We start from the raw sequence: 13,309 nt of genomic DNA, 5'->3' as shown, positions 1-13,309 counted from the left end.
CTTTAAAAAGTGTTTTGTCTGATACCTGGTCCTGGCCTTTGTCATACATAAAATAGATATTCTCTCTTTTGTTTTGTTCTCTTGCCTCACATATTGTAAGGCTATAGTCATTGCCATGAGTAGAGGCAATTGAGCAGAGAGAGACTCTGGGCCTTGGAAGCACACGAGTTTGTCAATCTGTGACCAGTTTTGACCTACAAAAAGGACGGTGTTTTATAGTTCATTGTAGTCAGACTGAGTGCTGATTCTGAAGTAACTTTCTCAGCTCCTCGGTGACCAAGCGAGGACTCAAACACTGCTTGGCGCTTGTGCTGCCTCTCTCCAATTTTTTATTCAACACTCCCGGTCTTCTGGCCTCTGGGTAATAAAGCTAAAGATAGAAGGTTTTCCTACTTTTCAAACTTGCCTGTGCCCCCTCAGAATTTGTGAGAAAACGCAGCCAGCATCTTCTGGAAGATGAGGAGGGCAGTAAGATTCCAGAGCCACCTTCCGGCTGACATTTGAGCCCTGCTTTCAGCACGGTCAAGCCTTTTGGAGGCAGCGTATGGCTTGTATCAAACTCTATATTTAGGAAGAACAACTGTGAACTATGACAGGAATTCTCTTTAACACTTATCCTTAAACCGAGTTCCCCTCCAGCCCCGAGCCGGGAGCAGCTCTCAGTACCGGGTGAAGCACAGATCGCTTGAGCTATTTCAGCCACATGAAAAGCATCGGAACCGAGATCACAGCTCAGAGGACACCCGGCGTCCCTTCCACTCACTGAGGAGCCTTGTTCTTGTACCTGGCTGCCTGGGACTTTCCTCAGGCAGGAAACAAGTGCATAAAGCAGGTAAGCAGGAGGACTCACCTTGGGCAACCGGGTTTTCTGAAAGAAATTCCCTGGCTACCTAACTTGAAGTGGCTACTTCTAACTTTGTAGGCTTGTAACTAGAGGGTGTAACTTCCTTGTAAATTCACTCTCCATTGGTTATGTTGCTGCTTCTGTTTTCTAAATTGTTCGGAGGGTGGGGAGGTTGAAAGAATATTGAACTAAAAGTAGTTTTCATTGATAGTGACTTGAAGAAAATTTTCACGGTCCAGCTAAGATGACTCTGACCCTGAACACTGTCATTTTGATTCTTATGGCCAGGGTTCCAGTTGATCAGCTGCAGACCCGACTCAAGCTGTAAGCCTAGAAATAATTAGGAGAACTAAGGGCAGAGAAAAGCTATGATGCTAGCTCTTTGGTTTACCTGAACACAAATCATTGCCAGAGCTGTTAACACATTACAAGTTTAAAACGCTTTTCTCTTCTCCCTAAGTGCCAGGCTTGACCTCAGTGATAAAGTTGTATCAACTTATAGAACTGTTAATACTGTCTTTTCGAAAGCCACCCTTCGATCACAGGGTTCTCCAGACCCAGCAGAGAGGGCAGCAACCCTGTCTCTCTGTGTGGGCACCAGAGGCTGATGCGTGGCACACGGACTGCCTCTTCCTCTCGGCACATCTCATGCACAGTTGAATAAAGAGTTAGTTTGGACAGCTGAACATCTTTCTGCACCCTTCTTGGGAATTATTTTTAGCTGCAGGACAGAAGATAATTCCCTGTGAGACTGAGCTGTAGCCACTTAATTGACCTTTAAAAAGAACAAAGCCCCCTCTCTCCGTATATTGATTTATTTTCCTCTGACTCCCTTCTTCTTAAATTAGTGCTATTAATGTTGACAAATGTTTAGTACATGAAAGAGTCTTATTTAGAAGTCAGATATAGATGCTGTCCAATCAAATACCAGCTGAGGAATACTGTTCATGACTCAGCGTATAGACCATTAAAGATCCCCACAGACTTGCACAAGCGCCAGGAAAATTCAACCGTGCTAAACTGGCAAGCATTTCCATTATGATACAGGCTTTGTAAAAGTCCATACACTCCTGGTCAAACTGTCTGTGTTTTCCAACTGAAGCCAGAACTAGGAGACGCAGTAATAGAGGTACTCTAAAGAGTGTTTCCTTGGATGCAAAGCTGTGGTCCCGATGTGAGTGGAGTTGTACATCTAAGGCACAGCTCTCTTTTTGGGGGCCCGGGATGCAGCATGCAGAAACAGAAGGAAGGTGCATTCTACACCCTGCATCCCTAATGGAGGTGAATGCAGGGCCATGAAAGAGCCAGGGAACACTGTCTATTTTTATTCACCAGTGTGCTTTGCCCTGATTTCTCTGAGAATAATGAGGACAGCAGGATGGGCTGCAGAACTGATGAACACGAACGTTATCTGCCTGTTTGCAAGGAATTAGAGCTGGATCTGACCAACTTTCTAGAGGTGTCTCTCTCTCAGACTGACATATATGTTGAGAAGGAATCTGTATGCAAATAAGGTTATACCAAAGCTATATTGGAGACAAGGCCCGAGGAATAGCCATCCGTTAGGCTGAGGGGTCCACAACACACAACGAATCCAGTTTAGCAAAAAACAAAATCAGTCTAATTAAAAAAAAACCCATCCAGTACAAATGCAATCATTCATTGCCTTATTTTTGTCACATTTTAACTTGTTATTTTAACAACATAAATAAATTCCTAATCCCCACATTTCAAACTGACATACATTTTTTAAAGTTCTCAAGTGTTAATAGTTAAACTTTAATTGTACACCTATAGAGAATGCTATAGGATGAGATATTTAAAGTCCTGTGAGAATTATTGCTTTGCCTGACTTCTAATAGCTTTTGAGGAATAGAAACATTAAATATTAAACTACGAAGCTTTTCTTTTTGAAATTGAGCTTTGTGTCCTAGATCCAAAAATTTAAAATCCTTCATTGACTTTTTTACACTGCAGAAAAGATAGCAATCTATCTGAAACATATTACAGAGCAAAATGCATTCCTGATTGTTCGATTTGTGATAGCTCTTTAATTTTTTTAACCATATTGAAAATAATTCTACCTAGACCCTTATGCATGGTGGCTATATCTGTATATTACCAAAACATTCAGGTAGAACTTTAAAAAAAAAAAACCCATTGTTTTCAGGTATGTGATTCCAAAGACCATATAGTTGCATGTACTATTTACGAGAGTTTAAAAAATAATGTAATGATTTAACTTCATATAATAGAGCCTAACACTTTGAAGATTTTTTTCAGAGTTCTCAGATCCTTTATTTCTAAAGTGTTGTGGGGCATCACTATCGCAATTCTTACTCTGTATTAAAACTGTATAGCAGTAAAGAACTAAAGGTCTCCAGCTAAAAGCAATGGCAATAAAACAATAAATACTTGCATCATGCCTTTATATACTTCACAAGGCATTTTCAGGGCCCTTATGTCATTTTGATTCTTACCACAACCTGTGAAGCAGGTAAAATTTAAAGAAGAGGAAATGGGCCCCAGGATGCTGACTGACATAGTTCAGGTGACATTGGACTTGTGGCAAATGCAGGCACTGCTGTGTTCAATTACTCACCAGTAACCCACACTCTTACATCAGTCAATTGAGGAAATGCTAATCAACCCAGTTTACAGTTTGGGGTTTAAAAAGCAGCATGTTTTTAATTCACTGAATTTCAAACTTTACCACTTTTCCCTGTCATATTTAATAGACCAAGCTAAGACAACACATGTACAGAGCTGGGCTGTTCCCTGCTCCCTGAACCCAGTAGACCACGACCACTAGTCACTGGGCTCAAAGTCAGGTCTTCAACTGAAAGAAAGCAAAGGTCCTTTCAGAAGGAAGCACTGCTTCACCTTGGGGATCTGACACCATCATGTAAGTCCTATGTGCTTCCAGAGAGTGTTTCATTAAAAGCAAAGAAGACAGAGGTGAAGCTTGCTTGCGAGCTGCTGGGTTTACAGAGCCCAGGCTCTGGACACACAGAGCAGGGAGATGCGGCCCCCAGGTCTCTGGTTGGAACAGATACGTGCCCAGTGAGCAGAGAGCATCTCAGTAATAGGAATGAAGTATGGGCCATTTCTCCTTGGGTGTTTGACGCAGGGGAGGCGCTCCCCATGGACTGGCTGCACAGCCCTGGCAACAACTCAGTTCAGATCAAAAGTTCAGTTTCAACCAGAAAGCTTCCGAGGCCCCAAACAAAGGTGTTTTATTCCCACAACCTCTTTGCTTTGCCGTTCTGGGCAGGAGGGCAGGAGGGCAGGGAAGGAGATGATAGCGCCTTTCAAGTTTCTGATTGCCTATCAGGAGCATCAGGGGCAAGGCATCTCAGCATTTCTCCTCCTGAATGATTTATCCAGTGCTCTAGTGTTCCCTGTCCCTGAGGCCTGAGGAAGGAGAGTCTCTAAGTAACCGGAAACTGAGACTGAAAGAATATATGGCCAGTGAAAGGGGTGACTGCCCAGCTGAATCATGAGTCAAATTCAAATTTATCACTCCTGAGAATCTGAACGCCACCACCTCTAACAGTTTCTTACTTGTTTTTTTAGGGATAAGACCGCGTCAGTATGTCGAAACAGCCAGTTTCCAATGTCAGAGCCATCCAGGTGAGTAGACACATTTGCGTGTTCGCATCAGCAACTTCCAGCCTGTTTGCTTAATAAATCAGACTTTCTGTGATCGTTCACCCACCTGATGATTAACTTCACAGAGAGAAGAAAGACTTGTATAAGGTACAATTCAGGAAGAAAAAAGGCTGGTAATATACAGCTGAGAAGGGAGAAGCTGTTTCTGTGTAAATATGCATAATTGTAAGGGACTCAAAGTTTATGAATGAGAATTAAACGGCCTTCTACAAAAATGTAGTGCACATGTTTTTGATATGTTTTTTGATGTGTAAGTTTTTGATATGCTCATTGATAGAAATTTTAAAATTCCATTTTCATTTTTAGATCCATTGTCAACCCATCTGTTTAGAATACATGGTTCTTGAAAAACATCCTTTTCTTGTCAAGTGTTCTTCCCAAGGCTTGGGCGTTTATCTTTTAAAGTCTGTATTCTATTATGTCTCCTCATGCCCTCCCAGCAAACAAATTCTTTGATTGCTTCAACAGACTTAAGTGTTACCTACAATAAGGGGAGGGGGAAGCAGGCATTTTGGAGCCCAAACACAATTACAGAGAAAGCTTTTAGTATTTGTTTTGACTCAATACTAAATTTGTTATTTGTCTTAAGAGCTCAGTGTTTAACTCTCAAATGGCTCCCACCCTGAGATGCTGGGCACAATGCTTTATTGTGCAAAATTCCATCTTTCCTTTCCATCAAAATGGAGTTATCTGTACTTTCTCTAATGGAACTTTTAAACTTTTTTTTTTTCCTGGACTTTCATGAATACTGCAGAGCATATGGCAGCTCCTGAATACTTGGGGTCTGATGCACAATCACACATACACCTGTTCATAAGCAACTTACTGTATGTTGAAGGGACATGTATGTGGTCAGGTTGTGAGGTGAAGGATCCTAGCACACACAGGTGGTGGAAGTGGGTGAAGGGATGTATCTTTACCTGTCATGATAATGCATAGCCTTACGTGGAGGGGGTCCTTAAGTGGTAAGATGTATAATAACCTCAGAAAAACTGTCACAGAACAAACCACCCAGGAAGGGCCTATCGGCCAGGAATCAACTTTGCATTGCCATGCTTGCCCTCCGGTGTACACCTGATGAGTCTCTGATGTACCCCACACTGGTAGTAGACTTCATTTTGCCTCCCAGGCACATAGGCATCCTTGAGCCTTTGAACTGTCAGTGTTACCCAGTGTGTGTAGCTGTTACTGGTACAAGCTGTGAAGCCAGAGATTACTGGAGCTTCAACCCTTAATCCATTTTGTACTGTTTCCACATCTGTAAACAGGTAACAGCACTCACCTGCTGCACCTGGTGATGCTTAAAACACCTTCTGGGCTGCACACAGAAGATGCTTAAAACAGTATAGTAAGCCCTCCTTAAGGGTCAAACTGTTATTATAATAATCATTCAGGAATGCTCTATGCTCTACATTAAAGTGACAAAAAAATAATACCATTTAATCACTGCACTTGAAGCTCTTGAAGTACTAAACAAAATTTCCTTTTTATTTTGCAGAACATAAAAACATAGTCTCTCAGTCTGCCTTTTCTTCTTTTCCTTTTACAGCTGAAAATGTGTTGATTTTTCTTCCTTAGTGCTTCCTAGCCTCCCTCAAATCTACAATGAAAACTCATCAGTATTCTATTAATTTTGACCTTGATATATTTTTAGGTCTGTAATATTTAAAAAAACTCTCATTGACTGTTCATAATAGCTGTTGTTATACTGCATTTTTAAAAAATCCATCTAGGATACGTGTATATGTATGGCTGAGTCCCTTCACTGTTCACCTGAAACTATCACAACACTGCTAATCAGCTATACTCCAATACAAAATGTTTTATGTGTTAAAAAATAAAAATAAAAATTAAAAAAATCCATCTACTCTACCAACAAAGGCAATACAGTACTTCCTTATGGATGTGGTATCACCTCTTTCAATGTATTTTATGCCAGACAGAAAGCCTAATTTAATGCCCCTTCAAATGAAATTTTATTTCTTGTGGTTAAATAGGATCTGCACTATCTGATATTTTCCTATCATCTCACATTAACCTAAAGTAGGGTCTATTAAATAAAATATGAAAATGTTTACACAGTACAAAATGCTTTATTGTAGGAACATTATCTAGGGTATGGTCTTATGCAGAACAAATAGAAACCTCAACTGATGAGGGAGTGCCCTCGTTGTATAAATACTAAAGATCTTAAATATTCTATTCAACACACTCTAGCCACTTCTTTTTATTAGGCTCTTATCTCTAATCCAGTTCAGCTGTCATATTCTGGGCGCATGCTTTGTTCCAGTCACTATACGAAGTGTCAGCTATGCAAAGATGAATTGAAACCTGATCCTGGAGTTTGAGGGGCTCATGGTCTCCAGGACTATGTGACTGGGCAACTTATTTCATCCTTTTTGTGCCTCGGTTTCCTCATCTGTCAAGTGGGGAATTCATCACATGTGAGCTCATAGGGTTGTTGTGAGGGTTAAATGAATCCATATGTGTAAATGCCTAGGTCAATCCATGGCTTATTGCAACTGCTCAATAAATATTAGCCATTATTATCAATCATCATCATTGTAATCATGTGGTTCCCAAAGTGTGTCTCTTGGAAGAGTTGTTTTGTGAGATGCTGTTAATTAAAAAGTTTCATGAAAAAGTGTTTGGAAACACTGCACTAAGCAAAGTTGAATAGGATCCTTACTGCAGGATTTCTCAGAGTCCATAACTTGCTAATAACTTTGCAATTTCCAAGAAGGCAGTGATACATGCAATACTTTTTAAACATATTGGACCTTTGAAATGAGTATCTTGTAGGATAGTATTTTTCAGTGTAAACTTCTAGAAGTAATGGCTAGATCTCTATTTTGTCTGGATTGAGCAAGTTGAAGCCACTGTCAACCATACTTCTAGCAGTCAGGCATAGGTAATTGAATTACTGTACCTATGTGCTTTAGACAACATGAGGCCAAATGGTTACAGATCTCTACCTGGCCATTCACTCACTCTGTGAACTTAGTTATCCTTAGTTTATCCTTCTGTAAAATAAGGACAATCATACTACTGAATGGGATTGTTATAATGAATACACAAAATAATGTACGGCAAGTGCCTGGTTTACAGCGCACAAAGTCCTTAAGAGATGGTTCTTCCAATTATCCAAGTAATGCATGGAATGGCCTTGCTTTCTCCTCAGCTGCTTCCATCTCCTCCCATGAGACCCACCCTTAGAGGACATGGATAGTTGTCTTTCACATTCACATTGAAGAAGAGACTGTGTTTGAATTATAAGAAGATTCTAAGTCTACATTTCTTTCAACTGTGTTAATGAAATCTCATTTATGCCAGGGGCATAAAAATATCCTGAATAAATCAGTTAATCCTTCCATAGCCTGGAGAGGGCCTTAGTCTTCCAAGCAGCTGATAAGGTTCTGGACTGGATGGTGGCCCACCTCTTCTGTAAAGAACCAAATAGTGAATACTTCAAGATTTACAGATCACTGGGTCTCTGTAGCACTACTCAACTCTACTGTGACAGCACAAAGGCAGCCATAGGCAATATACAAGTGAATGGGGGTGGCTATGTGTCAGTGAAAATTTCTTTGCAAAAACAGGTGGCAGGATGGATTTGGCCCATGGGCTGTCGTTTGCTGACCCTGGTTTTGTACTCTGTAGTCTGCTTCTTAAACCCCATTGTTGATGGGAATGGAGTTGCAACCAAGGTAACCTCAGCACACTAGGCACGGTGGATCTGACACTTTCAGATGAAAGAATGTGACGTGACAGGTGGTGGGGCAAGCTAGAGCTGCCGGGAAATCTAACCCCATCAGCGATCTGTTCACTAAGTCTAATGAGACCAAGTGACAATGACCACTGGCAGCACATGCCTGTCTTTCCCCTGCCTCCTGAACACACCCCCTTTGGAAGGTATCATGGGGCCTCCCTGGAGCCTCAGCCCACTGAGAGCCAATGTTCTCTGGGTCATCAATGGCCCTTTTTCTCCATTGATGATCAAAGTGAATAGAGTATTATTGTCCTTTCCCACGAGATCTGAGAGTTTCATGGTTGAACGGAAAAGAGTCCTGTATCCTAGTCATAGCTGGGCTCTGTGACTTCACGCCCCCATGGTCCTTGTGAGCTGCCAAGGGCATGGGAGCTGGGTGGGAGTGATGCTGCATTAAATGACCTGTAAGCCTCTGTCCAGCCTCTAACAGTCTACAAACTTTTTACTTTGGTCGAATTTACTTATATCCCTTTGTTGTATGCCAGTCTGCCTTAAATCTCTTTGGAAGTCACACTTACAGGTTAATCATTACTACACAAAAACACTGAAAAACCTATTAGCTTAAAATAGTAATAGCTATTACCTTTCACAATTTGATCTTGACCATTACAGACACCATAAAGGACAACATTACAGATATTTCAGATATTTCAACATTACAGATAGTTATTAAAAGGACAGTATGGAGGTTCCTCAAAAAACTAAAAATAGAACTACCATATGATCTATGAACTTCTTGAGACTAATTTCTAAGGTTTATTATTAGGATGATTATAATAGTCACAGTTTCTTCCGGGTTTACTATGTACTTGGCACAATGCAATGGGATTTCCATGGATTGTAATGAAAGGTTTGGAGAAGCAAAAGCACTCACTCAGGATCACACAGTACGTGAGTTGAAGAGTCAGGAGCTGAACCCAACTTGCTTAATCCCAAAGCCCATGTCAGGAACCACCCTGCAAAACTGTCCAGTCTCATTGCTTACCATCTCCACCTTGGCACACAGAATAAGGATGGAGGGGTGGGAGCAGACTATCTGAAAGGTAATCATACTGACCAAGGCTACTGGAGAGAGAATTACCGTTTTATAGATGCTGAATCCTCCCTTTTAAAGCCCTCAAACTGACATGCAGAACGCCTATCAGCATTTCAGCATAAGCAGCTAACAGTTTACACTGATTAAAGTCACCTTACATGTAAGTCGGCTAGGAGTGAAAAGTACAAAGTACAGTAACTCAGTGACAAACGTGGTCTGGAAATACAAATGACCATGGCCACTGAATCCTACCACTCTGCTTAATTGATTTAATCAAGCTGCTTGTGAAACTAGACCTAACTTCTTTATCATACATTTTAGAGGAATGATTGTATGAGCCTTGCATCATTAGTTGGTGTGTGGCCTCTTACCATGGGAAGTTTCCATTATCACCCAATCCATGTGTAGAACAGAATATCTTGATGCCCCTAGTTTTAGTACGTCTTTTCTTTCCCCATCCATTACCATTGCTCTTCCACGCTCCATTGCCCAGGGCATAAGGGCTCCATGGAAGAAGAAAACAGCCCGACAAAAAGAATTACAGACAGGTGTTAGGGACTCTAATCCCATTTACAATTTTCAGTTTAAAAAAAGATTTCAGGTATATGACAGTCCTTGGTACAAAGGAAGAGACTATCACCACCCATGGTTTGTCAGTTAATCAAATATATTTATGAAAGCTAAAAATAATAATGATGATACATACCTTTCTTTACTATTTTATTTAAATTTGTAAAAGAGAAAAAAACGAATTTTCATCTACCACGTTTTTCTTTTGACCTTGGATCTACTGTTCCTTTCTTAAGTAAACCACTGTAATCCATTGTTTATGATTTCCAATGCTGGTTTCTTTGAAGTGCAGCCAGAACTTAAAATGGAGCAATTTGACTCTAGAGCTACTTCCAGCTGGTGATCTTTGCTGCTCTGCCCAGGGCTCCATATTGGTGACATGAGGCAAACAGCCATATACTGACGAAAAGATGTCATTTTTTGAGGCTGACATTCACAAGTACATCAGAAACATAACCTACCTCCAACCAATTGTACACATTATCTTAATAGCTGTACAGTACATTCTTGATATCTGCTTTTCCCTGGATGACAAGACTATGGTTGAGTCACTCAGGAAATTATTGAAGAGAACAAAAAGTGTTGAGAACAGAGCGGGGAAAAAACCTTTCAATTTGAAACATCATGAGTGAAGAACTGGGGCTGAGTGGGAGTTTCTCAAAATGGTGTTGAGTGGGAAAGTTTTGTGTATTCTGAATCCATTTCACATTTCAAGAATCTCTACAGACAAAGAAGTTATGTATTCCAGTGATATAGAATTTTATTTTAAAATGGGTTGAATATATTTTAGATGGTGTATGTATGTGTGTGTGTGTGTGTGTGTGTGTGTCTGTCTGACTTCCTAATTTGGGCTAATACATTAAATAAGAAATCTTAGTTTTTAGTTAGATATAGGTAAAACACATCTCTTTCTGAAATTCTGTGAAGATGCTAGAAATCTCAAAATGCCATACCCTGCTCCATTCAGAGAAGGACTAGGATGTAAGAATAGGAAAGCTCAGGAAGAAATACTGCAAAATGCAACCCTGTAGGGGTTCTTCTACACGCGGGATGGGAGAAAGGCATGGGGGATGCTATAGATTCTGGCAGGAGCTGCTGGAAACTTCTGAAAATGAAAGCTAGAACCCACAGGGAGTCATCTGAAACAAATATGCAATGGGAGGAAACTCCCAAAGACTGAACACTAAAAAGAGAGATGGAGTGGGGACCAAAAGGAGGGGGAGATCAGAGGACAATGGCTCTGGAAAGCAAAGTGGAGTGGGATTGTCAGTACTCAGTGGCTGGCAGCGATCAGAACCCAGCCCACTGGGTAAAGATGTCACTGCATTGTAAGTCACACAGGAGTGGCTTTGGAGGGAATACTGTTTCCAGAATTCTCGGGCTCAAAGCCCGGAGCCAAGCAGGAGAACGATACAAATAATTAAGGGACTGGTGGAATTAACTTACAGGGAATTCTTTCAGCTTTACTTTACCTGGTGAGATCAAGTGTAGTATTCATTTCACATCAGATAGGTCTATTATCAGGGAACTGTATCCTGTTCTGGCAAAAGATGATCTAGTAGATTTTTTCCATTCCCGACTTTGAGGATGTAACAAATTATGTATAGCTTGGGAAAGTGATGCAGTGGGTCTGCTGTGTCAGAGGCATATTTAAAAATATCTAAGATGAATGCATCTCAAGGACGGAAAAAATGCTAGAGAATGTGTTACAAAAGAAAAATAAAAGCCCACTTCCTTTACATTTATGCAGAATCTATATAAAGAAGGAAGTCCAACCTTATATCAACCCAAGGTCATTGATTTCTATGTTTATTTACTCTTTCATAAAAATGTAGCTCATATTCCAAACCCATTTTGAGTAGTGAATATGATGCTCAATTTGCAGATGGAAAAATCAAGTCATTGAGAAGGTATTCTGTTTGTGTTCAAACAGAGCAGGACACGGAAAGAAACAAGAACATGACAATTCTCCCACTGATGGAATAAAAACAGAGCGCTATAGCTCTATACATTTCTGTGAGATTCAAATTATAAGGAATTTTCCTATGGCTCTAATTTAGTCTATAATTTGTCACTCAGATATCACCACCCTACAATTATATTAACGAATCATCTCTAATTATTTACAAAGTGCTCTGCCGGCATTCCCTTGGTGTGTATATTAACGACTGGATACTTGACATGTTCATAGGCTGCTGTAGATCCTGTCAAAAAACCCATTTAGGTTCCTGGTTTTTTGAGTGATGCCTTAAAGATGAAAAAGCATCAAGCCAGTTAATTAATGGCTCATTTTTCAGTGTTCCTTTGACACCTATTCTAGAATTATCCATTTTTGTGCCCCTTTTCCAAGGCCATTCTCAAGGTGTGAGTTTGCAATTTTAGAGCTGGTTTAGAGAATGTGAGAGTGGTTAGAGTTAACTTTGGTCAAGTGAAAAGAGCTCTTTGGAGAGGAGTTTGATAGAGTGAAAAAGTCTGTCCCTAAGGTCAGGGAATGTGGATCTGGAATCCTGGCTTTTTCTTGAACTGTTTGTGTGACATTGAGTATGTCATCTAACCTCTGTGAGGCTCAATTTCTTTGTGAATAAAATGAAGCTGACAGTCTGAACCTCAGAAGTTTGTGGTAAGGATGAAAGTGTGACAACAACCTAGGCTGAATCTTGGGGTCTGGGGTGAATATGGCAGTGGGTGGGGGTGGGGAAGAGGCAGTCACTGTTCCACAGTATCACCGCCAGGTTAAGGTGAAAGCTAGTCCCAACCCAACTCTGCCACTTTGTCAGCACACATTTGTTAGCGAACAAGCAGAAACCATCTGCACAGTCTGTCTGTGAGCTGGGTGAAGCCTCGCCTCTCGTCCCTTTAAGCGCTCTGAGTGACTGCCAGTTTGCAGAAAAGATTCCTGTGGGGATTCTGTTGCCCCAGGCTGGCAGCTGTAAGCTGGAATTCCTCATTATCAATGGCTGGAGACAGGCCCATCTAGGGATCACTCTTCTGAGCTCTGAATCTAAAGATGCAAACTATAGGCATCAGATCCTTACACTCTGTTCAGCAGTATGGGAAAGTTCTCTCAAATATTTTAACCACTCTACATATTTTAACCTCCTCCACCTTCACCAAGAGAAGCCATTTCTAACACTCATTTCATTATCTCACCTATTTTTGACATTTCTGCAAACATTAAAGTCTCAGGCATTGGTGGAGACGAGGCTAACAGAAAACACTTGAAGCACCATCTGGAGAATGCGGTCTTAGTAATATTTTATTACCTAACCACCCCAGGAAGATGAACTCCCAGTTAGAGCAATGGTGTTTCCTACAACTGCAGTTTAAACCAATCTGTGTATATAAAATATCACACTGTCTATGCTAAAGTGGCTAAAAGTAAATTACAGACATCTTAACCATGGGCAGAGTGAACATT

The 13,309-nt window shown here is 40.7% G+C and overlaps 1 protein-coding gene across 1 annotated transcript in view; it reads left to right on the top strand.

Annotated features, from left to right (window-relative positions):
* The first annotated feature begins 643 nt into the window (after positions 1-643).
* SMPX (small muscle protein X-linked) overlaps positions 644-13,309 on the top strand; it is a 53,373-nt gene continuing 40,707 nt past the window's right edge. Inside the window, exons 1-2 of the mRNA XM_086387248.1 lie at positions 644-832; positions 4,421-4,477. Of these exons, the coding sequence (XP_086243374.1) occupies positions 4,439-4,477 (39 nt within the window). The 5' untranslated portion in view covers positions 644-832; positions 4,421-4,438. The remainder of the gene's footprint in view (positions 833-4,420; positions 4,478-13,309) is intronic.

Source organism: Bos grunniens, chromosome X, assembly GCF_055505025.1.
Source record: "Bos grunniens cultivar Pamir isolate PY7600 chromosome X, Bosgru_T2T1.0, whole genome shotgun sequence".
Classification (NCBI taxonomy): Eukaryota; Metazoa; Chordata; class Mammalia; order Artiodactyla; family Bovidae; genus Bos; species Bos grunniens.
The sequence above is the reverse complement of the archived record's forward strand: the minus strand, read 5'-3'. Positions and strand labels throughout refer to the sequence as shown.